This window comes from Heteronotia binoei, chromosome 4 (genome assembly GCF_032191835.1).
Source record: "Heteronotia binoei isolate CCM8104 ecotype False Entrance Well chromosome 4, APGP_CSIRO_Hbin_v1, whole genome shotgun sequence".
Lineage (NCBI taxonomy): Eukaryota > Metazoa > Chordata > Lepidosauria > Squamata > Gekkonidae > Heteronotia > Heteronotia binoei.
In genome coordinates this window covers 163,571,828-163,595,476 of record NC_083226.1, presented here as the reverse complement: position 1 = coordinate 163,595,476, position 23,649 = coordinate 163,571,828, and the positions used below count along the sequence as shown (strand labels likewise).

The 23,649-nt window shown below is 46.3% G+C and overlaps 1 protein-coding gene across 1 annotated transcript; it reads left to right on the top strand.

Moving 5' to 3' along the window:
* The first annotated feature begins 9 nt into the window (after positions 1 to 9).
* Positions 10 to 14,877, top strand: C4H18orf54 (chromosome 4 C18orf54 homolog). Its single transcript, XM_060236602.1, has 7 exons — positions 10 to 342; positions 1,634 to 2,425; positions 6,786 to 6,936; positions 9,817 to 9,919; positions 11,265 to 11,390; positions 12,353 to 12,423; positions 14,769 to 14,877. Exons 1-7 carry the CDS (start codon positions 114 to 116, stop codon positions 14,875 to 14,877), a joined length of 1,581 nt encoding a protein of 526 aa, XP_060092585.1. The 5' UTR covers positions 10 to 113.
* The last annotated feature ends 8,772 nt before the right edge of the window (positions 14,878 to 23,649 follow it).

Sequence of the window (23,649 nt, the reverse complement as noted above, 5' to 3'; positions counted from 1 at the left end):
CAATTTTCAGAAACATGAATTACAGCTCCTGAAGACCATTTGGATGAAAAGCAGTGGCATGTTTGATTTTAAAAGGTATCATCTGCTCCCTGGAATCCACAGCATTTTCTCTTATGGCAAGGTATCGCCTCAGTAAAAATAGCAACAATTCCTTGGAGGCGCATTGTTCAATCCAGTACAACGACAGGCTGTATAGCTCAGCATCGCAAGCTTTGGAGGACTATATTAAAGATTACAATCGCAGTCTAGTATCTCCAGAAATAAAGCCTGGAAAAATCTGCGTTAACCGCAGAACTCCTAAAGACTTCAAGCTTTCAAAGGATGGTTACCAGCAAAAATATGGTATGTACTGGGGTTTTTTCCTTAGCAAAACACGTGATGAATGAAAACTCGGCTAGCATTAAGGACCACTGTGGAAAATGGTGTTAACCAAAATTCCCTTAATACCAGGCCTCAGATTCAGCAGGAGCTCACAGGATCGCAGCTCCCGAACCTTTCAGAGGGTTCCCCCTCTTCCTACCTTGTCCATTGAATAGTAGGTGCAGCTGCATAACAATCCCTGGATTAGGAGAGTGGGCAGCCAGCCAGCCACCAGGAGCTTTGCCACACCCCCAGCAGCCCTCATTGACCCCAGGAGAAGCCCGCACCACCCTTACTCCACTTCTTATATGATTTTGGGCAGCGAGTGGCTTGCTGGCCTTTTGACTGAGGGGGGGGGGCAGCCCAGGAGAGCCCCAGGCAAGCGAGGCCTGCTTGGGCTGGCTGGATCTCTAGGCAGCCCAAGCAGGCCTTTCTTGCCTGGGGCTCTCTTTTTTTGCATCAGGTTTCTTTTGGCTTCGGGGGGGGGGGGAGCATATGCTAATGAGTTATGCTAATGAGCTCCACCACCTGTTTTTCTACAAAATGACCCCTGCTTAATACCATTTTTTTAGCACTGGTGAAATCATGGTGACATTATTCTTACATCCCCCATTGTAATTCTAATTAGACTTTGGCGAGAGAAAAGCTGTAAGTTTGGTAGACTTTTAAGTGAAAGCCAAGCTGATAGGTCTGTCACCTCTTAGCATCTCTCAGGCCATAGATTTGTGTTAATCCTGCAGCAGCTGAGGATAACCTCTTCACACATTTCATGTTTTCAAACCGTAATTGCACTGATGTGCTAATAACGTTGGCTTGGAAGCTGCTGCTGTAGAAGTTTGTGATCCATGCACATGCGGCTGGAAAGTATTAAGGAATGCCGTGGTAAGGCAGCTGCCCTTACCGTCACTTAGCAGAGTGCTCTTTCTGAGTTTCAGCACAGCGACGTGGCCTAGTCTAATGGTTCCCACACTATCTCATAAACAGCACAGTGAGCCTTTTTGCTTTAAGTTAAGAAACCAATACTGGTGGATTTATTTAAATAAACATAACATATAACTGTAGTGGAGAGAAAGAGCGTCTCAACTATTCTAGCTAACTGGATGGCTTTGGATTGTAGTAGGCCATCTGCTTAGTTCAGATCAGGAGGAGAGACACCATGCTGTTACACCTGATGCTTGCAGGAAAGAAGATGGAAGGATTTTCAATGCACCTTCTACTTTGGTTTTTTTTTTTTTAATTTGTGGATTATGCGAAATTGTTTCTTGTTTTCCAGTTCTGGAGAACTTCAAGCGGCATGCAGTAGAAGTTCCCGTTCCTCCCCTTTCAAGAAGAACAGTTACTCGTGACTCGGACCTGCTCAGTCTCACCACAGATGATCTTCTAGCCTTTCCTCCAGATGGTTCAGTGTCTTTTAACCAAGTCGTCACCTTACGGCCAGCACATCAGAATAGCAAAACAAAGAGGAAATCCCAGACTTCTGCCTCTTACATTCACCACCGGACCATATCCTTTGGAGGAATGAGGAATCCTTTGGAGGAAGGAGGACTGAGTTTTCCAGGAGAGCCTGTTATCTCCTCTTCGTACAAAGACCTTAGCAGAAAGGCACCTGCACAATGTACGTTTCATAAATACAGTTCTGGTGCTTCAGGGCATTCTCCGCAGAACCACTTCGTCAAGCAGGAGGAATCGGAGCCTGTGTTTCATAAGAACTATCCGAGGTGGCTGACGAGTCAAAAATCTGACTTGAGCGTTTCGGGGATCAGCAGCATTCCTGATTCCAAGTATCCCGCTTGGCTCGATAGCCTTCATCTCTTGCCCAATTCAGCGAATGGAAGTTTGTCCCAGACCGACGATGTGGAAAGCGATTCTTCCCACTCGCAAGGGAGCAGCAAGAAGCTTATCAGCAGTCAACGTCTGGGCAGATCAAACAATTCCAGACATTCCGAACGCAGTGGTTTGGTGGACCTACAACATAAGGACGCTGTTCTGAGAAACTGCAAAGGTGATTGCCGGAAGGTGTGCTTTGCATCTGATGGTTCAGGAGAGGGCAGGCATTCATGGAGAGGTAACTCACTGAAGTGCTTTATTTGGCTGTCAGTCAGGGGTGGAATTCTAGCAGGAGCTCCTTTGCATATTAGGCTGCACCCCCCTGATGCAGCCAATCCTCCAAGAGCTTACAAGGCTCTTTTTTTGTAAGCTCTTGGAGGATTGACTACATCAGGGGTGTGTGGCCCAAATTCCACCCCTGCTGTCAGGGAAGTTCTGAATTGTGACATGATGGCAAATCCAAAATTCTTTAAATACATTTCCACGCTACCTTTTTGCTGTTGGTCCAGGGAAGATGCAAGCTAGCCTAAGCCTGCTGCCTGTTTATTCTTTGTTATAGGTAGCTTTTTGTGTACTAGTATAGACAGCTTCAAGAGGGGATTGGATAAACATGGAGCAGAGGTCCATCAGTGGCTGTTAGCCACTGCATATTCTTGGAACTCTCTGTCTGGGGCAGTGATGCTCTGTATTCTTGGTGCTTGGGAGGGGGGGCACAGTGGGAGGGCTTCTAGTGTCCTGGCCCCACTGATGGACCTCCTGATGGCACCTGGGTTTTTTTGGCCACTGTGTGACACAGAGTGTTGGACTGGATGGGCCATTGGCCTGATCCAACATGGCTTCTCTTATGTTCTTATGTGACACAGAGTGTTGGACTGGATGGGCCATTGGCCTGATCCAATATGGCTTCTCTTATGTACTCAATATATATATATTTTTAAAGTTTTACGTACTTCTTTTCTTCTTTTTGTCTATTCTTCTTGGGTTGCCAAGTCCCAGCAGGGGACTTAACTGGGAGCAGAAGGGAGGCTCTGCTGACATGCAGCAGCGCGCCTACATCACTGGCCACATGACCCGGAACTAGTGATGTCGCCATGTTGGGTTGGTGCTGCTCTGGTATTTGGGCAAAAAACTGGTAAATTTGGCTTCTACCATAGAATTTTTTGCCCAAAGACCAGAGTGTCTCTCTTGACATAACGATGCCACTTCCAGGTCACTTTCAGGACAGAGATGTGGATGCATTACTGCACATCGGCTGAGCCTCCCTCTTTTTGGGGGGGGAGGGGGGACAAGAGCCCGCTGCTGGCCAGCTGATCAACTGCTAGGCAGTGGGGCTTGGCAGTGGGGGACCCCCACCTCCAGCAGTGGTGTCTGACAGCCCTGCCTTCTTCATATCTCATACCCAGCTCATCCTTATTAACTTTTGTTTTGTGAGTTTCCTACACCAAGCCGTTCTCTTTACCCTATTATACCCAGACAATCTTTGTTAATTGTAATCTCTCAATTTGGCTTCCTATTAGCTGATACCCAAATGATAAGTTATTCTTTGCAATTGTAAGTTCCGAGCAACCTACCTTTCTCCCTCTCTCTATTAACTCCTATTCGATACAATAGCTTTGAACTTTACTGTAAGCTTGAGGGGCTCTTTTGTTTGGTGTAGTGGTTAGGTGTGCGGACTCTTATCCCCACTCCTCTACTTGCAGCTGCTGGGATGGCCTTAGGTCAGCCATAGCTCTCAAAAGAGTTGTCCTTGAAAGGGCGGCTGCTGTGAGAGCCCTCTCCAGCCCCACCCACCTCACAGGGTGTCTGTTGTGGGGGGAGAAGATATAGGACAGTGCTGGTGAACCTTTTAGAGACCAAGTGCCCAAACTTCAACCCAAAACCCACTTATTTATCACAAAGTGCCAACATGGCAATTTAACCTGAATACTGAGGTTTTAGTTTAGAAAAAGGGGAAACGGCGAGAGCGGGATAGGCAAAAACGGGTGGCAGGGAGAGCGAGAGAGGCGAAAACAGGTGGCAGGGAGAGCAGGAGAGGCGAAAACGGGTGGTGGGGAGAGCGGGAGAGGTGAAAATGGATGGTGGGGAGAGCAGGGAAAGCGAAAACGGGTGGCAGGGAGAGCGGGAGAGATGAAGACGGGTGGCAGGGGAGCAGGGGAAGCGAAAACAGGTGGTGTGGATAGCCAGGGAGATGAAAAGGGGTGGCGGGGGAGCAGGGGAAGCAAAAACGGGTGGCAAGGAGAGCGGGAGAGGCGAAAACGGGTGGTGGGGGAGCAGGGGAAGTGAAAACGGGTGGCAGGGAGAGCGAGAGAGGTGAAAACGGGTGGCAGGGAGCAGGGGAAGCGAAAAAGGGTGGCAGGGAAAACAGGTGGCAGGGAGAGCGGGAGAGGCGAAAACAGGTGGCGGGTGAGCAGGGGAGGTGAAAATGGGTGGCAGGGAAAGCGAGAGAGGCGAAAACGGTTGATAGGGGAGCAGGAGAAGAGAAAATGGGTGGCAGGGAAAGCGAGAGGCGAAAACGGGTGGCAGAGGAAGCGAAAACGGGTGAAATGGGAAGCAAGAGAGGCGAAAACGGGTGGCGGGGGAGCAGGGGAAGTGAAAACAGGTGGCGTGGATAACTGGAGAGATGAAAAGGGGTGGAGCAGGGGAAGCAAAAACGGGTGGCAGAGAGAGCGAGAGAGGCGAAAATGGTTGGCGGGGAGCAGGGGAAAAGAGAGTGGTGGAAACTGGTGGCAGGGAGAGCGGGAGAGGCAAAAATGGGTGGCAGGGAGAGCGAGAGAGGCAAAAACAGGTGACAGGGAGAGCGAGAGAGGCGAAAACAGGTGGCAGGGAGCAGGGGAAGCGAAAACGGGTGGCAGGGAAAACGAGAGAGGTGAAAACTGGCGGCAGGGAAAGCGGGAGAGGCAAAAACGGGTGGCAGAGAGCGAGAGAGGCGAAAATGGGTGGCAGGGAGAGCGAGAGAGACGAAAACGGGTGGCAGGGAGCAGGGGAATCGAAAACGGGTGGCAGGAAAAATAAGAGAGGTGAAAACTGGTGGCAGGGAGAGTGGGAAAGGCGAAAACGTGTGGCGGAGGAGCAGGGAAAGAGAAAATGGGTGGCAGAGAGAGCGAGAGAGGTGAAAGTGGGTGACAGAGGAGCAGGGGATGCGAAAACGGGTGGCAGGGAAAGCAAGAAAGGTGAAAACAGGTGACGGGAGCGAAAACTGGAAGCAGAAAGAGCAGAAAAGGTGAAAACGGATGGTGGGGAGAGTGGGATTGGCAAAAATGGGTGGCAGGGGAAGCGAAAACAGGTGGCAGGGAGAGTGGGAGAGGCGAAAACGGGTGGCAAGGAGAGCGGGAGAGGCGGAAACCGGTGGTGGGGAGCAGGGGAAGTGAAAACAGGTGGCAGGGAGAGCGAGAGAGGCGAAAATGGTTGGCGGGGGAGCAGGGGAAGCGAAAACGGGTGGCAGGGAAAGCGAGAGAGCCAAAAAAGGTGGCAGAGAAAGTGAGAGGCAAAAACAGGTAGCAGGCAGATCGAGAGAGTTGAAAACGGGTGGCAGGGGAAGCGAAAACGGGTGGTAGGGAAAGGAAGAGAGGCAAGCACTGTTGGCAGGTGAGCAGGGGAAGCGAAAACGGGTGTCAGGGGAAGCGAGAGAGGTGAAAATGGGTGACGGGGGAGCAGGGGAAGCGAAAATGGGTGGCAGGGGAAGCGAGAGAGGCAAAAACGGTTGGCGGGGGAGCAGGGGAAGCTAAAATGGTTGGCAGGGGAAGCGAGAGAGGCGAAAACGGGTGACGGGGAGCAGGGGAAGCGAATACAGGTGGCAGTGAAAACGAGAGAGGCGAAAACGGGTGGCGTGGATAGCAGGATAGGCAAAAACGGGCAACGGCGTGCATGCCCAGAGAGAGGGCTCTGAGTGCCGCCTCTGGCACGCATGCCATCATTTTGCCACCAGGGATATAGGAGATTGTAAGGACGGGATACAAAACTGCAGTCGTCTTCTTTTTCTAGACAGAACGTCAGAGAGGATAGTGCTGTCGGTAGCAGTAGCTCTTTAGCTACCAAGACACCTCTGCCAAGAGAGGCTCCAGTCTTGACTTCCTACTTCTACTTGAGAGGAGAATGGAATAGTGAAACGGGGTGAACACTAGGAGAGATGGTGCCATTTAGTTCAATAGCTAGGCTTCTTTTGCATTCTGGAACGAGTATGAGATTGCATCAAGCAGCCAGTGATAGGGTAGGATAAGTTTAATCAGTGTGCTCAATTTTTGCTGTGTTATCCACCTCAGCCTCTTGAGTCCTGGCAGGCTGAGTATACTGAGCATTTACTTTCTTCCTCTTCTGCTGTGGAGAAGTCTCAGGTTATTAGTTTCAGGTCTAGAAGAGACACACCTGCAACCAACTTGCTTGCCTTTTAAGGCCTCTTTGCTGTATTTACTACACCAAGCTAGTACAGCTTTACTTTCTGGGACATTTCAAATTTCTTTCTGGGCTTCACTAAAAGACAAGAGGGTTTTAACTTGATATATTCGTATCTGCATTTGATTTTCAGCACCAGGTAATGCGCTGTCCATGTTCGAGCCATACGCATGAGTTTGGTATTTAATGTTGACTAACCATTGTTTCAGAGAACGACCCCAGGGCACTCCTTCGGAAGGTGAAGAATTCTCTGGAGTCCTCCGCCAATGAGTTGTCCAGCTTCCTGAACAACGACAGCAGTCCTTGCACAGTGGACATACTAGAGGCAGAAAGATCGTGGGATAATGTTCCAGTTGGTTTGTGAGTAGCAGGATATATATATATTTTACTTAGAAAATATTGCCAGGATTTTCCCAGTTGTGTTATTCAGTAGGGCCATGACATATTGGAGGTGTGTGGCTTTCCCTTTGCTTCCTAGGTGAAGATCAGGTTTAAAATATAATAATAATACATAATACATTTTATTTATATCCCGCCCTCCCTGCCGAAGCAGGCTCAGGGCGGCTCACAACATGTAAATTCGATATACAATAAAACATTCATAAAATTCAATAAATAATACATTAAATAAGACCATCATTTAAAACCAACATTACTATTAAAAAATTAACATTTATGGTGCTACATCTCAGATCTTCAGTGAATTTAGTGGCGGAAACGTCAACAGCGGATCTAACTTAACTCTATATTTAGACAAAGGCCATCTTAAAAAGATGATACACCATCTTGGTTTTTGCAAAAGTCCTTCAGTCTCCCTCCATGCATCAATAAACTATAGAGAAAAGTTTCTTCAATAAGATGTCTGTGTTTTTGAGAGGAATACCTGCAGGGGGTGAGGGTTGCCGCCAAATCATAGCTGACTTATGGCAACCCCAAAGGGTTTTCAAAACAAGAGACGTTCAGAGGTGATTTATTTATTATTTATTTATTTAGTAGGCTTATATTCTGCCCTTTTCCGTAAACAGGCTCAGGGCGGATCACAACATAATAATAATAACAATAAAAACCTACAGATCAAAGTTAAAACGCCACTTTAAAATTAAACAGTAAAAACAATAAATGAAATGCGCCACCGGCGGACAGGGCACAGCATATCAAGTAACCAGTTACAGGCCCACATTAAACGATGGTAATAGCAATAGGATAGCACTTCAGTAGGGCGCAGTGTTATCACGAGGGAGGTCAAATGATGGAATAATTGGACGCCTGCTGCCTCAACCATAGGCATGGCGGAACAGCTCAATTTGTCATTGCCTTTCTCTGCATTATGACCTTGGTATTCCTTGGTGGTCTCCCTTCCAAATACTGACCAGGGCCAACCCAGTTTAGTATAGTGGTTAAATGTGTGGACTCTTATCTGGGAGAACCGGGTTTGATTCCCCACTCCTCCGCTTGCACCTGCTAGCATGGCCTTGGGTCAGCCATAGCTCTGGCAGAGGTTGTCCTTGAAAGGGCAGCTGCTGTGAGAGCCCTCTCCAGCCCCACCCACCTCACTGGGTGTCTGTTGTGGGGGAGGAAGGTAAAGGAGATTGTGAGCCGCTCTGAGACTCTTTGGAGTGGAGGGCGGGATATAAATCCAATATCTTCATCTACCTCACATGGTGTCTGTTGTGGGGGAGGAAGGGAAAGGAGATTGTGAGCTGCTCTGAGGCTCTTCGGAGTGGAGGGCAGGATATGAATCCAATATCTTCTTCTTCTGCTGCTTAGCTTCCAAGATCCGATGAGATCGGGCTAGCTGTCAAGCCACCCAGTACTCCAAATAATGAGGTCTTTTGATTCATCGAATAGATTCATTTATTCAGGCTAAGGTGAAACTAACAGAGAAGCACGAGTTAGTGAAACTAACAGAGAAGCAAGAGTAGGGTTAGCACTATATAGGAGACAGCTGACTGTTACTACTTGGCGGTAACGTTATGGTTCTTAAGGTTATAGGTGAACATAATACAGTAACTCTGCCTCAAAGCATCCTTTGATACTGAGAAGTGGCTGGGAATTACAGCAGTTGGCACCTCACATTCCAGAGCAAGACACAATACAGGAAACGGCTATAAACATTGTTCTTCTGCTGTTAAAGTTGTAAATAACAGACCCATGATGACACTTAAGGAAAGAGGAGGAGGGAGGGACACCTGCTCAGCTTCTCATAAGTGGTGACAGAAATGTAGTTCCTGGCAAGTGCTGTTGCAGTCTTTTCCGTCACCCCCTTGCTGAGATAAACCCATCCTCATGATGACAGCACAGAGATGTCACAGCATTGTTAATCAGTGGAGTTTGCTAGAAACGGTGAGTAGCATTAGGCATACTATAATAATCAGCTGTATGAAGTGTTTACGGAGAATTGTGGGCAAGCTACAGGTAATCTGTCTGGAGAAGCATGCATGAAAGTTGTTCTCCCATTTTGAAAAAATGGTCGGAATCTGGCTTTCTTTCTTCCTCTATGTGTCCCTCCCCACTTTCCTCCCCAAGGGAGGAGCCTCAGCCAATAGAGAAAATAGAGACTTTGCTTTGTAGCTCCTGTGTTGTTGAGCAAGCCAGGCAAGGCAAGCTGAGATGCGGAAGGAAGCAAGAGAGTGGGAGAAGGAAGCAGATGACAGCCAGTTGCTCGGGGGCCTGATAGGAGCCCTCCGGGGGCCTGATTTGGCCCCCAGGCTGCATGTTTGACACCCCTGGTTTATGTGAATGATCCACCAAACATGTTTTGTTTGAAGTCTTTTATCTTAGAACACTGTGAGAGCACCTTACAGTTACAGAATTAATAAAAAAAGATTAAAGACATCAAGAAGCAAAATCACAGCAACTGGTTTAAAGAGCTTTAGGTCAGCTGTGCTGAGTTAGGAATAGACCAGTTTTGATGGAGTTCAGTCCCTTAGGGGTACTTGGCAAAGCAGCCAGGGAATCCTGGGAGGCTGGAGGTAGATGACTGCTTCTGTTCCTGCTTAGAGATACCTGCAGGAAGGAGACGCTTTGTTATACTGCTCTGTCTGCCCCTGGTGGATCCCGCTGGCTTGGAAGCAAAGCAGCCATTGACTCTTGCCCTGGCTAGCAAATGACACCAATCAATTTAGAAAGGTAGTGGCACCTTCTCCCTGGGGAAAGAATTCCAGAGTTGATCAAGATTCTCTTTTTTTTATGGGGGGTGGAGACTACTTCATACTTTAAACTGCATATGTCTGTCTTTAGGAAGTCTCCAGTGCCTGTATGTTGCGAAGAGAACTCTCCACAAGCTCCCAAAGTGAACATTGTTGATGGATTTTTAGAAGATTGTCTAAAGAACAGCAGTGAAGTGAGTCAAAAGTCTAGCTTCAGTGAAAAGCCTGGTTTTGTGCTCTCTCTTTCTTTCTCTCTGCCTTTATGTTGTAGCTGGAATCTGTTTCATATTTTTCTGGGTGTACACTGGTTTTTTGGTATTTCTGTATTCTATTTGATATCTACTTGGAACATAATAAGCTGAACTTTGTCTAAAGCTTCAGTCTGTGACTCTCTCTCTCTCTCTTTCTCTTTCTCTCTCTCTCTGTCGCAAGGCATCCAGCTCTACCCACCAAATTTGAATTTGGGAAAGGGAACTTGAGGTTTCAGGTTTTCCAGCCCTTTAATGTTTCCCCCGAAATGTATATCCACAGAGAGAGAGAGATACAGAAGAAGAAGAAGATGATGATATTGGATTTGTATCCTTCCCTTCACTCAGAGCAGCTCACAATCTCCTTTGCCTTCCTCCCCCACAACAGACACCCTGTGAGGTGGGTGGGGCTGAGAAAGCTCTCACAGCAGCTGCCCTTTCATGGACAACTCCTGTGAGAGCTATGGCTGACCCAAGGCCATTCCAGCAGCTGCAAGTGGAGGAGTGGGGAATCAAACCCGGTTTTCTCAGATAAGAGTCCGCGCACTTAACCACTACACCAAACTGGCTCTCAGATGTTTAAGGAAGCTGTTCTCAGGTTGTTCTGGACCATCATTGCAGCTTCTTTGCCCAAAAGACCAATAATGGCATTGACAATTCCCTCAAAGTCTTGTTTGTCACTGCAACTTAGAGGACTTCAGGTTTTCACGGCTGGCATCATCATTAGGGTTTGTAGAATCTTTTGGGCTCAAGTGCCATGTTGTACTGGAGAAAGTTTTTCTTCCAGACGTTTCGTTCTCAGCTGCGGAGAACATCCTCAGTGGCGTTGCAGCCGGAGCAGGCGCTCTGACCTTCTAGGCTGCTGACCTTCTGACTCAATGCACAGCAGCCTAGAAGGTCAGAGCGCCTGCTCCGGCTGCAACGCCACTGAGGATATTCTCCACAGCTGAGAACGAAACGTCTGGAAGAAAAACTTTCTCCAGTAGAACACGGCACTTGAGCCCGAAAGATTCTACAAACCCTAACTTAGAGGACGTCCGATGAACTACTAAATTTAGGAGGCTAGTCTCCCCTCTCCTTTTTTTTTCAGAAAGCCAGGGGTACAACCTGATACCCATTCCCTCCAGTCTCACTATCTGTTCTGAACTACCTGGTCTTTTACCTAGGATGTGTATGCTTTATGATCACAAACATTTATTCACAAACAAACGGGAGGAGGTCTTTTTTGTTGTTGTTGTTTTGAGCATTTAGCTCAATGTTCCTTTGTTGCAATATCTGTCATTGCTTCCAGGAGAGTACTTTTTCTGGAGGGAATCATCACGGGCCCGTGGAAGCCCTGAAGCTAATGCTGTTTAATCTTCAAGCATTTCAGCAAAGTTTTAAGAAGACCGCCAAACAAGACGAAGAGCCTAAAAAAGCAAGTGATTCCGTTTTGAACAAGGCTTCCCTTGGGGTTTAATTTTCTGGTTCCCTCTTCCCTTTAAAAAAGAAAAATCTTGAAAAGGCCACTTGAGAAAGTGACCTTAATTTAAGAGACTTGGGAAGTGCTGTAACGCATAAAATATTCAAAGTTTGTTTTAAAATTGCTATGTAAAGTAGCTTGGTAAATCCGTTTTTTAAAAAAAAATAATGATGCCCAAAAGCATGTTTTGGGATAAGAGTTGGGCAGTGGGATCTCTTTCCCGAAAGGAGTTATTACTTGCCTTGGGTTAGTGGCCTTCACTGTTAACAGAAATAAAATATTAGCCTTTACAGAGTGCTTTCAGGTGTTCAAACTACTTTGTGTTTAAACCTTTTAGCATCCCCATCAAATAGGTTATTGTTGTTATCCCCAAGGCTTTTCTTGTAGCAGGAACTCCTTTGCATATTAGGCCACCCCCCTCCCAATGTAGCCAAACCTCCAAGAGCTTACTGTAAGAATAGCCCCATAAGCTCTTGGAGGATTGGCTACATTGGGAGGGGGGTGGCCTAATATGCAAAGGAGTTCCTGCTACAAAAATGAGCCCTGGTTATCCCTGTATTTATGAATGTGGGAATGGAGGCTGAGAAGTAAATAACTTGCTGAAGATCCCATAGCCAGCAGTATCTGAGATAAGATTTGGATTTGGGATTTTCATGGCTTGCAAGTTTGGCTACTACAGCATCTATTTCATTTTACTATAAGATTTGTAATTTGTCTTCCCCACCTGGTGTAAGATGTAAACAGTTGTTATGATTTGGGCACTATGGAAACCATCACTTAATTCAGAACCGACAGTGACTAAGTAGGTAAGAGACTTAAGTAACCTTTGAAATGTTTTCTCTGTATTTCCTGAGGGGGGGAAAGAGAGGAAGGAAGGATGGAAGGAAACAGCTGTTAAATGATGTTTTGTTTTTCAGACTTCAGATGAGGACATCGATTTGAAGCAGTGCGATACCGATGGAATCCCTGGAACAAGGTCCCTTCAGAGGTAGGCATGCAAATTTTTTTGAAGCTCAGATCTGCAAAATGATTTGGCTGGAATTGTTCAGTATTAGCCCCATCCCTGCACCCAGGTTCATGAGTCTTCTTCTCCACCCACCAATGCTTGAGGAAGAAAGAAACACGAATGTGACATCTGTACAGTTGGGCATTGATAGAGACACCTTGCAGGGCTTGTGTTACTTCTACAAAACTTTTCTGGATGGAGGATTTTTAAGCATTTAAACTGGCATCTCCTAAATCTTTACCTAGGCTTTACATCTTTTTCAGTTTTCAAAATGAGTAGCCATGTTGGTCTGTCTGTAGCAGCCCCATGGCGCAGAGTGGTAAAGCTGCAGTACTGCCATCCCAAGTTCTCTGCTCACAACCTGAGCTCGATCCCATAGGAAGCTGGGTTCAGGTAGCCGGCTCCAGGTTGACTCAGCCTTCCATCCTTCCGAGGTCGGTAAATGAGTACCCAGCTTGCTGGGGGAAAAGTGTGGATGACTGGAGAAGGCAATGGCAAACCACCCTGTAAAAAAGTCTGCCGTGAAAACGCCGTGATGCGACGTCACCCCAGAGTTGGAAACGACTGGTGCTTGCACAGGGGACTACCTTTATCTTTACCTACCAACAGAAAACAGCAAGAGTCCAGCAGCACCTGAAAGATTAACAAAAATTGCGGCAGGTTCTGATGCAGTGAGCAGTGCCTCACGTAAGCTCATCCCCTGCTACAACTTTTGTTAGTCTTTAAGGTGCTAATGGACTCCTGCTCTTCTTTTTTGGTCTTCTTTGCAATCTGGGTCAATTCAGAAATAACTCACCATACTGGTTTTGAAGCAAGGCAGCTTGTGGAACCGGACCAGTTTACACAGGCTTAATTGTCTGTGAACTGGAGGAAATCGTGTTAGGAGATGTTAAGATGTATCTTGTTTTGCTTGTGAGCTTCCAGGAAACAGGATGCTTAGACTAGGCTGCTCTTCTCACCTACCTGTCAATGAAAGGGGGGGGGAGCCCCCATTGTCTATACTCGGGGTGGCCAAACTTGCTTAACATAAGAGCCACATAGAATAAATGTCAAACGTCTGAAACCCTCAAGACACAAACATCAGATGTGTAAGAGCCATAAGATATGACCTTCAGATGTTCGAAAGCCAGTTTGGAATAGTTATTAAGTGCACGGACTCTTATCGGGGAGAATCTAGTTTGATTCCTCACTCCTCCACTTGCAGCTGCTGGAATGGCCTTGGGTTAGCCATAGCTCTAGTAGGAGCTGTCCTTGAAAGGGTAGCTTCTGGGAGAGTTCTCTCAGCCCCACCCACCTCACAGGGTGTCTGTTGTGGGAGAAGGAGATAAAGGAGATTGTAAACCACTCTGATTCTCTGATTCAGAGAGAAGGGCGGGGTCTGCAGTCTTCTTCTTCTCTTGAGCAGGACCAGAAGATCACATCAAAGATACTTTGCTTCTTTTTTGCCCTCTCTAACTGATGAAACCGACATGGGAAGGGCCCTGGGACAGTGGTAGAGCACCTGCTTGTGCAATTCCCTGGTTCAATATCTGGTTCAATTCCCAACATCTCCAGTTAAAAGGATTAGGTCACGGGGGATGGCAAAGATCTCTACCTGAGACCCTTGAGAGATGCTGCCAGTCAGAGTAGACAATACTGACCCTGATAGACCGAAGACCTGATTCCTTACAAGGCAGCTTTTTGCATTCATGTGACTTCCTCACGTTGTTGTTGTTCAGTCACACAGTCAGGTCCGACTCTTTGCAACCCCATGGACAAAGCCGCGCCAGGCCCTCCTGTCTTCCACCATCTTCCGAAGTCTGCTCAAATTCGTGTTTGTTACATCCACGTTAAAAACAGAATGCCCGAAAGTAGGATTTGAGGGCACTCTGTGTTTTTTTTGGTTGCGCTTGTATTACTACAAAGTGTTCTTTTGTAAGTGAGCCCTCACAGGGCTTTTTTTTGTAGCAGGAACTCCTTTGCATATTAGGCCACACCCCCAATGTAGCCAATCCTCCAAGAGCTATAGGGCTCTTAGTGCAGGGCCAACAGTAAACTCCAGGAGGATTGGCTACATCAGGGGTGTGTGGCCTAATATGCAAAGGAGTTCCTGCTACAAAAAAAGCCTTGCTGCAGCCAGATGTACTGCCCAAAGTGCCGGAGCCTGCGACCCAAGAGAGCTACTGATAGTCTGCGTGGACAATATTGATGGGTAATACCGACTTGGATAGACCAAGGGTCTGATGCACTGTAAGGCAGCTTCATGCGTTTGGTGGTGTATCGCACAACTGCTGTTACGTCCACGATGTGCTTGTATAATAACCTTTCTTCTCTCTGCTTGTTTTCAGAGCTTTGCACCATTTATCTCGGCTCAAAGTTCTGGTTGATACGGAAGATGCAGGCAGTAAAGAAGAAGCGATAAAATCATTGCAAGACGTCACGGATAAATTGGCATAATCTTGCCCCGTGAGATCGCTTATCGTGGACTGAGTGAACTGTTAAAGTCGCAGCCAGGATTGAGTGCAGTCGGGAAATGTATATGGCGATCCGGTCACCTGGAGATTTGCAGGAATCTCTTTAAGGACCAGTAATCTTTCTTCGCTCTTAAGTGCCGGGGAGTAAAGGAAAAGAAATCTCAAACTGGGGTGTGCACTCCTGGCCATAGCTCTGTAATCTGCAGGTTTCCCAGTGGAATGTTTAAATGTTTAAAACCTCTAAGCCAGGATCCAAAGAGCTACTGAAGCTCACAGAAGGGGCTTGTTACTAGCCCAGTGAGGCTTCGAGCTCCTTTTCCTTCCAACAGCCAAGTGCCTCTGTGCTATGCCACAAAATTGCCTTTGAATCACCCCCAAAATTGGATAGCTGTTGCTTGAGAAGAAGCAAGTCCACAGGCCTGCATGCTCACCCACGTCCCGGCTGATGGAACTAGTTTCGTGCTACTTTTGTTCCCGCTGTCTAGTGCAAAGACTATTAATGCTTTCAAGGAAGTATTGCTGCAAACAACCAGGAACTACCAAATCTGCTGCTATAGAAACTGAAAGGGAAAGGCTCCGGATCATGAAGGCTTAAGACTGCATTGTGGAAGAAGATATTCCGCATGAGCAGGGGTGGAATTCTAGCAGGAGCTCCTTTGCATATTAGGCCACACACCCCTGGATGTAGCCAGTCCTCCAAGAGCTTACAAAAAAGAGCCTTGTAAACTCTTGGAGGATTGGCTACATTAGGGGGTGTGGCCTAATATGCAAAGGAGCTCCTGCTAGAATTCCACCCCTGCGCGTGAGTTAGGTTGAGACAGCCATGGGTTGGCTGATGTAGACCTAAACCCTTGTCTAATCTGTCAGTACTCTTTCAGAATACAGATAGCGCTTCCTTCTCTATGAATTGCTGTCAGCAATGTAACATTAGATTTCAGCACAGTAACAGTAAATTTGAGATATTTGTGGCAATGTACCTTTCTGTTGTTTTTTTAATGACATGACATATTGCAGGTCTCTGGGGAATCAGCAGAGCTAAGCTGCGGTGTCTACCGGGGCTCAGAATTGCCATGTGATATTTGGAAATTGCACGTTAACATAAGAGAAGCCATGCTGGATCAGGCCAATGGCTCATCCAGTCCAACACTCTTGGCTTGAATCCATTAGTTTTCAAGCAAGGCTTCCAACACTCATTCTTATGAATGTACACTTAAATAAAATACTAAAATACTTTTTTTTTTGTAGCAGGAACTCCTTTGCCTATTAGGTTACCCCCCACCCCCGATGTAGCCAATCCTTCAAGAGCTTACAGTAGGCCCTGTAAAAAGAGCCCTGTAAGCTCTTGCAGGATTGGCTACATCAGGGATGTGTGGCCTGATATGCAAAGGAGTTCCTGCTACAAAAAAAAGCCCTGCTCTATCATAAGTTTGGGGGAACTGGAGTCCATGTTATCTATTTATTTATATATTTGCTTAATTTATATCCTGCCCATCTCCCCAGAGCTCCTTACATCATTCTCTTCTCCTCCATCTTATCCTTACAATACCCCCCTGCGAGGCAGTTTAGGCTGAGAGTATGTGCCTGGCCCATCGTCACCAGCAAGCGTCCATGGCACGACTGGGGATTCGAACCTGAATCTCCCAGATCCTAATCCAAGACTCTTAAAGAGCCACAAAACACTGTCACATAGCTCCTGTATTTTGGCAGTATAAGATGCCAGGGGGGTGGTTGTTGGGAGCGTATTCTTTCATGAGATATCCTGTCTTTTGTAGCCACCCAACTTGGGTCTGGGGTTGGGAGCCCATGGATTAGGGCTTCCAAAGAAAACCTTAATAATAATCAAGCAAATTGGGGGGTCTGAGAGCCCCAAGACATGAACGTCAGATGTCTGAGAGCCACAAGATATGAACCTCAGATGTCTGAGAGCCACAAGTCATGAACCTCAGATGTTTGAGAGCTGCAAGACATGAACCTCAGATGTCTGAGAGCCCCAAGGCATGAACGTCAGATGTCTGAGAGCTGCAAGACATGAACGTCAGATGTCTGAGAGCTGCAAGACATGAACGTCAGATGTTTGAGAGGCCCAAGACATGAACATCAGACGTCTGAGAGCCCCAAGACATGAACGTCAGATGTCTAAGAGCTGCAAGACATGAACGTCAGATGTGTGAAAGCCACAAAATAGGGAGGGAGGGAGGAAAGCAAATAGATGGGGAAGAGGAGGGAGGTGGAAAGAAAGCAACTTTGACTTTAATCACTGATTGGTTTTAATGTGTTCTTAATGTTTTATTATTGTATTGTTCATTTTAAATGTTGTAAGCCGCCCTGAGCCTGCTCTGGCGGGGGAGGGCGGGGTATAAATAAAATTTTACATTACATTACATTACATTACTTTAAATGCATTCTCCAAGCTTTGGCTGGCTTGGCTTGGAGAAGTGATTTAAAGAGACGAATGCCTTCTCCAGCCTGGCCAACAGGACAGTGGGGGCTTCAAGAGCCACACAATATGTGTGAAAGAGCCACATGTAGTTCCCAAGCTACAGTTTGGCCACCTCTGGTCTATACATTGTTCAGTTTAGAGAATCCTTAAAGCTCAAGCTGGGAGAGACAGCAGGGCACCCGTGTTAAGATTTTTGAAGCGTTTGTGAAATGCAGGTCTAGCTGCCTTTGAGAAAATAATGACCAAGGGCGAGATGTCACTTTGACATTCTCTTGGTAGAAAACTGTTTATCTGCAACCAGATTTGACTGAGAAACTCATGACCGAAATCACACGAAGACTAATTTCTAGGGACAAACAGCATGGCCTCCGTTCTCTGCTCGTACAGTCTTCCCGTCGGGGTACTGCGGGAAATGGGATGCTGAACTAGATAGAATGTTGTGCCTATTCCTGCAGTGCACAAAATGGGTTTTTGAATAGGGTGGGGGCGATTTTGGTAAGCATGGAAATTGCTAATCTTTTTTTTCTTTTGATTCAAACAGCAGGAGACGGTAGCTTTGCGCTTAGGAGCAGCAAACAGATCTTTTATGTTCATTTGTGGAACAACTGGCTTATCGTTTGCCAGAAAACAAGCTCATAAAGTAATAATCTAGGCCATGTACTAAGTCACACAAGTTTTATTGCACCTGTAGAAAGACAACATCCATCGGGGCTTCTTGTACAGCAGGACAAAGGTGTTCTTGTCCTTGGACAACGGCTTGCAGAATTTTGCCCACCCTGTACATGAGCAAAAACTGAAGAAGCACCTTTTCCCATTTTTTTTTGTTCTATACTTTATATTTTAAAAAAAAAAGTCAAGTAGGGATTTTAATCACAAAATTCTAGTTCATTAAGCTATACAAAGACAGAATAGCTATCACTTTAAACTGCATATTAAGAAATCTCTTGATATAATTACCTTTCTGAGAAATGTATAATAAAAGAAGCAAGAGCCCCATGGTGCAGAGTGGTAAAGTTGCAGTACTGCAGTCCAAACTCTCTGCTCGTGACCCGAGTTCAATCCCGGTAGAAGCTGGGTTCAGATAGCCGGCTCAAGGTTGACACCCTTCCATCCTTCCAAGGTCAGTAAAATGAGAATCCAGATTGCTGGGGGGGTGGAAATGTAGGTGACTGGGGAAGGCAATGGCAAACCACCCTGTGAAAAGTCTGCCGTGAAAACGTGATGCAACGTCACCCCAGAGTCGGAAACAACTGGCGCTTGCACAGGGGACTGCCTTTACCTTTTTATCCTGGATGTCTGGATTCACGCATTCTGTGCATATGTGCCGTCAACTCTAAACAGCAACCCAAGAAGGGTTTTTCACGGCAAGTGAGAACTAGAGGCGGTTTGTCATTGCCTTCCTTTGCAGAGCCTTCCTTGGTGGGGTCTCCCATCCAAACACTAACTCTGCTTAGCTTCCGGCAATACAAAAAACAAACCCTGTGACCTACAGGTGAACAATGTTTAGTAAAATGATAGAGGTTTACAAGATAATGCATGGGATGGAGAAAGTAGAGAAAGAAGTACTTTTCTCCCTTTCTCACAATACAAGAACTCGTGGGCGTTCGATGAAATTGCTGAGCAGAAAGGTTAAAACGGATAAAAGGAAGTACTTCTTCACCCAAAGGGTGATTAACATGTGGAATTCACTGCCACAGGAGGTGGTGGCGGCCACAAGTATAGCCACCTTCAAGAGGGGTTTAGATAAAAATGGAGCACAGGTCCATCAGTGGCTATTAGCCACAGTGTATGTGTGTATATAAAATTTTTTTGCCACTGTGTGACACAGAGTGTTGGACTTGATGGGCCGTTGGCCTGATCCAACATGGCTTCTCTTATGTTCTCTTATGTTCTTAAAACGTTTTTATTTATTATTATTACTACTTTAAATTTATATCCCGCCCTCTCTGCAAGCAGACTAAGGGTAGCTAACAATCATTTAAAATAACAATTTTAGATTACAAGATTAAAACAATACAACAAATCTATTCAATTACATTATGGCGTGACTCAAAAAACTGAATATAGGCAAGGTCATAGCTTTCTTCAGTCAGCAGACCAATTTATATTGATGTCGTTTCTTCTTTTCCTGACAGTGGTCCTTATGATGGCCCCAGTTCCTCATAACTGATGTTGCTTAGCCGGCATTAAAGTGGCAGTCATCTCCCGTTTAGTTATTACAGGCAAGGGGTGGCCAAACTTGCTTAACGGAAGAGCCACATAGAATAAACATCAGATGTTGGAGAGCGGCAAGAAAATGAATGTCAGATGTCGGAGAGCCACAAGATGGAGATGGAGGGAGGGAGAAGTGGAAATAAAGCAGCATGAACTTTAAATGAATTCTCCAAGCTGCTGTCTGTCCTGGCTTGGAGAAGTGATTCTCTGTTTCCTTCTCTCTCTCTCGCTTCCTTCTGCATCACAGTTTGTTTTGTCAGGCTTGCTCAATCGTACAGGAGCTACAGAGCAAAGCCTCTATTTTCTCCATTGGGTGAGGCTCCTCCCTTGGGGAGGAATTACTTGTTTAGGGAGGCTCTCTCAATCGCAGAGCTACTGAGCCAAGTCTCTTTTCTTTCTATTGGCTGAGGCTCCTGCCCCTCCGGGTCCCCTGGGGAAGGAAGGGAAGAACCAGAGCTTCCTTTGCCTGGGTCCCTGGATCGCACAGGAGAGATACAAAGACCAACAAGTGCTAATGTTTTAAGCACATTTTATTTTAAGCTTTCAAAAAATCCTTGTGTTTGTGTCCTTTATAAAGTTTATCTCTCTGCTAGTTTAGTGAGCCAGTTTGGTGTAGTGGTTAAGTGTGCAGACTCTTTTCTGAGAGAACCGGGTTTGATTCCCCACTCCTCCACTTGCACCTGCTGGAATGGCCTTGGGTCAGCCATAGCTCTGGCAGAGGTTGTCCTTGAAAGGGCAGCTGCTGTGAGAGCCCTCTCAGCCCCACTCACCTCACAGGGTGTCTGTTGTGGGGGGAGAAGATATAGGAGATTATAAGCTGCTCTGAGTCTCTGATTCAGAGAGAAGGGTGGGGTATAAATCTGCAGTCTTCTTCTACCTGGCATTACATTCTATGACACACATGGCCCGGCCCATCAAGGTCTTACTTATGTCAGTTCCAGCCCTCGTAACAAATGAGTTCGAAACCCTGATGTGTGCAGGCTGTTAGCTCTGCCACTCCAAAGACCTTATTCATGTACTCGGATGGCACTGGAAAGGACCCCTCAGTCTTCTACAAGTTATAGCCATGGGGGCTAAGCTGAGTCCCTATTGTATCTGTTGTGGCATCTACCAGATCCCACACACAAAGAAGAAAAGTATGTTCTATCTCTTGTCTGAGACTTTCTGACCAAATGAGAAGAGTCCATTTTCACATCAGGCAGAGGGCCATGAGATGCACTCTTCTGCACTCTCATTTTCATCACTTGTCTGCCTCACTGCTTCTTTGTTTTCCTTTTCCATATGTGTTTTTTCTCCCTCCAGTGGTTCAGTATTAAATCACTGCAGGAGCTCCTTTACATATTAGGCCACACACCCCTGATGTAGCCAATCCTCCAACGACTTACAAGGCTCTTTTTTGTAAGCTCTTGGAGGATTGGCTACATCAGGGGTGTGTGGCCTAATATGCAAAGAAGCTCCTGCTAGAATTCCACCCCTGCATCATGGTATCTCTCAGGCAAATTTCCCTGTACTTTAAATCCACAAAGACGCAGAGCTTTTTTTTTTTGTAGCAGGAACTCCTTTGCATATTAGGCCACACACCCCTGATGTAGCCAATTCTCCAAGAGCTTATAGTAGGCCCTGTAAGAAGAGCCCTGTAAGCTCTTGAAGGATTGGCTACATAAGAGGGGTGTGGCCTAATATGCAAAGGAGTTCCTGCTACGAGAAAAGCCCTGCAACGATGTAAGATCAAAGCCACCATTAGAGGGAGAAAAATGTGCACAAAAGAAGGGAAGAAAAAAACGCAAAGTAATAGGGGCAAAAAACCGCGAAGCAATCAAGAGCTTACATTAGACCCTGTAGGAAGAGCCTTGTAAGCTCTTGAAGGATTGGCTATATAAGAGGGTGTGGCCTAATATGCAAAGGAGCTCCTGCTACAAGAAAAGCCCTGCAGAGATGTAAGATCAAAGCAACTGCTAGAGGGAGAAAAACGTGTACAAAAGAAGGGGGAAGAAAAAAACACGAAGCAATAGGGGTACAGAAGCAACAAAAGTGAGAGTATGGAAGAGCCCGTAATCATCTTCTATCTTTACGAAAGATTCGTGGATCCTTTGGAGTACCTTCACAAACCAGGAAAATCCCTGGAACCCAGATTTAAAAAACACTGCAATAGTTCAAAGTCCTAGGAAGAGACAATGTGCATTACTATGCAGCCTAGAAAAGTTCTGGGAATTTAAAAAACTGAGACTCACAAAACCATTTTGAGCTCATTTCCTGTTGGCGCAAGGATATGATGGTATGGATTTTGAATGCTGGAAATTTTCAACCAGCAAAATACAAAATTCAGACAGATAGAGCCTTTGGGACATTGATAATGAGTAAAAGATGAGGCAACCAATTTTGCCCCACAGTTCATTGTTCTTTCCTTTTGGCAGTTGCCAGCTCTTGATATTTCCACGCCACACATTGGCCCAGCTTTTCTACAAAAAGCAAGAGGAATTTAAGAAGATTCCAAGGTTTAAGGAGGATCAAGCAATTAATCTACCAGAACAGGGCATGGTAATTGGAAAACAAAAAAAGATTTGCCGTGAATTCACTTAGTATTAACAACGTTCTCGCTGCCTTTCATTTGCTGGTCCCCTTGGAGCAGAATATCTGCTAACTTTATAGACGGGGGAAAGGAGAAATTATTAAAGGAATCCATGTCCATGAAGATGAATTTTGTGTGGTCCTTATTTACAGACATTGCTATAGGGATTCCTGCATTTCATCTGATTTCATTGTTTTGTAAGAGTTTTAGTTCAAGGGTCCCCAACCATTTTGAGCCTCCAGGCAAGGAAAGCCCTAGACTGTCTGGCATTATAGGCAAAGCAAACTTTTGCCCGCCCCCCACCCTGCACTGATAATGTCACCGAGTCACATGGGGGCTTTGAATTGTCTACTTTGCCTAATGGCAGGGCCAGTCCTGCCTACAGACACTCTTAAAACTCTGAGAAAAGGTATTCTGTACAATTACAAAATGGCTGCCACAAAGTGTGGCCCAAATCCCAACATGTTGGGAGGTTACAAATGAAGCATCATCTTGGAATGGAGGCAGTTGCTTCTGAATGGGCGGTCTCTGCAGATATAAAGGTGACGCCTCCTAGACCTTTCTGAAGCTCACCAAAGAGAAGACGAAGATATTGGATTTATACCTCACCCTATACTCTGAACCTCAGAGTCTCAGAGTGGGTCACAATCTCCTTTACCTCCCCCCCCAACCACCCACAACAGGCACCCTGTGAGGTACGTGGGGCTGAAAGAGCTCTCCCAGAAGCTGCCCTTTCAAGGACAACTCCTGTGAGAGCTATGGCTGACCCAAGGGCATTCCAGCAGGTGCAAGTGGAGGAGTGGGGATTCAAAGCCAGTTCTCCCAGACAAGAGTCCGCACACAGGCAACAGAAAAGTCAGTTTGGTGCTTCTTTTTGAAGATGAGATGCTGTTTGCCTTCAATTTCCAGAAAAGGAGAGGGTTTTCTCCTGTTTGGCCATAGGGAGAGGTTTCCGAGCCATTAGAAAGCCTGGTCATGCCAAAGATGGACAGCTATGATACAGTTTCATGTCTTCGCTGATTGCTCACTCAACAGAAAGTGAAACTCTTTCCCTCCACCCCCATTTTTATTCAAACTTTTAAAAGATTTTTATCCTCCAGACTCCAAAAGAAGAAGAAGAAGAAGATATTGGATTTCTATCCCGCCCTCCACTCCGAAGAGTCTCAGAGCGGCTCACAATCTCCTTTACCTTCCTCCCCCACAACAGACACCCTGTGAGGTAGATGGAGATATTGGATTTATATCCCACCCTCCACTCCGAAGAGTCTCAGAGCGGCTCACAATCTCCTTTACCTTCCTCTCCCACAACAGACACCCTGTGAGGTAGATGAAGATATTGGATTTATATCCCGCCCTCCACTCTGAAGAGTCTCAGAGCGGCTCACAATCTCCTTTACCTTCCTCCCCCACAACAGACACCCTGTGAGGTAGATGAAGATATTGGATTTCTATCCCGCCCTCCACTCCGAAGAGTCTCAGAGCGGCTCACAATCTCCTTTACCTTCCTCCCCCACAACAGACACCCTGTGAGG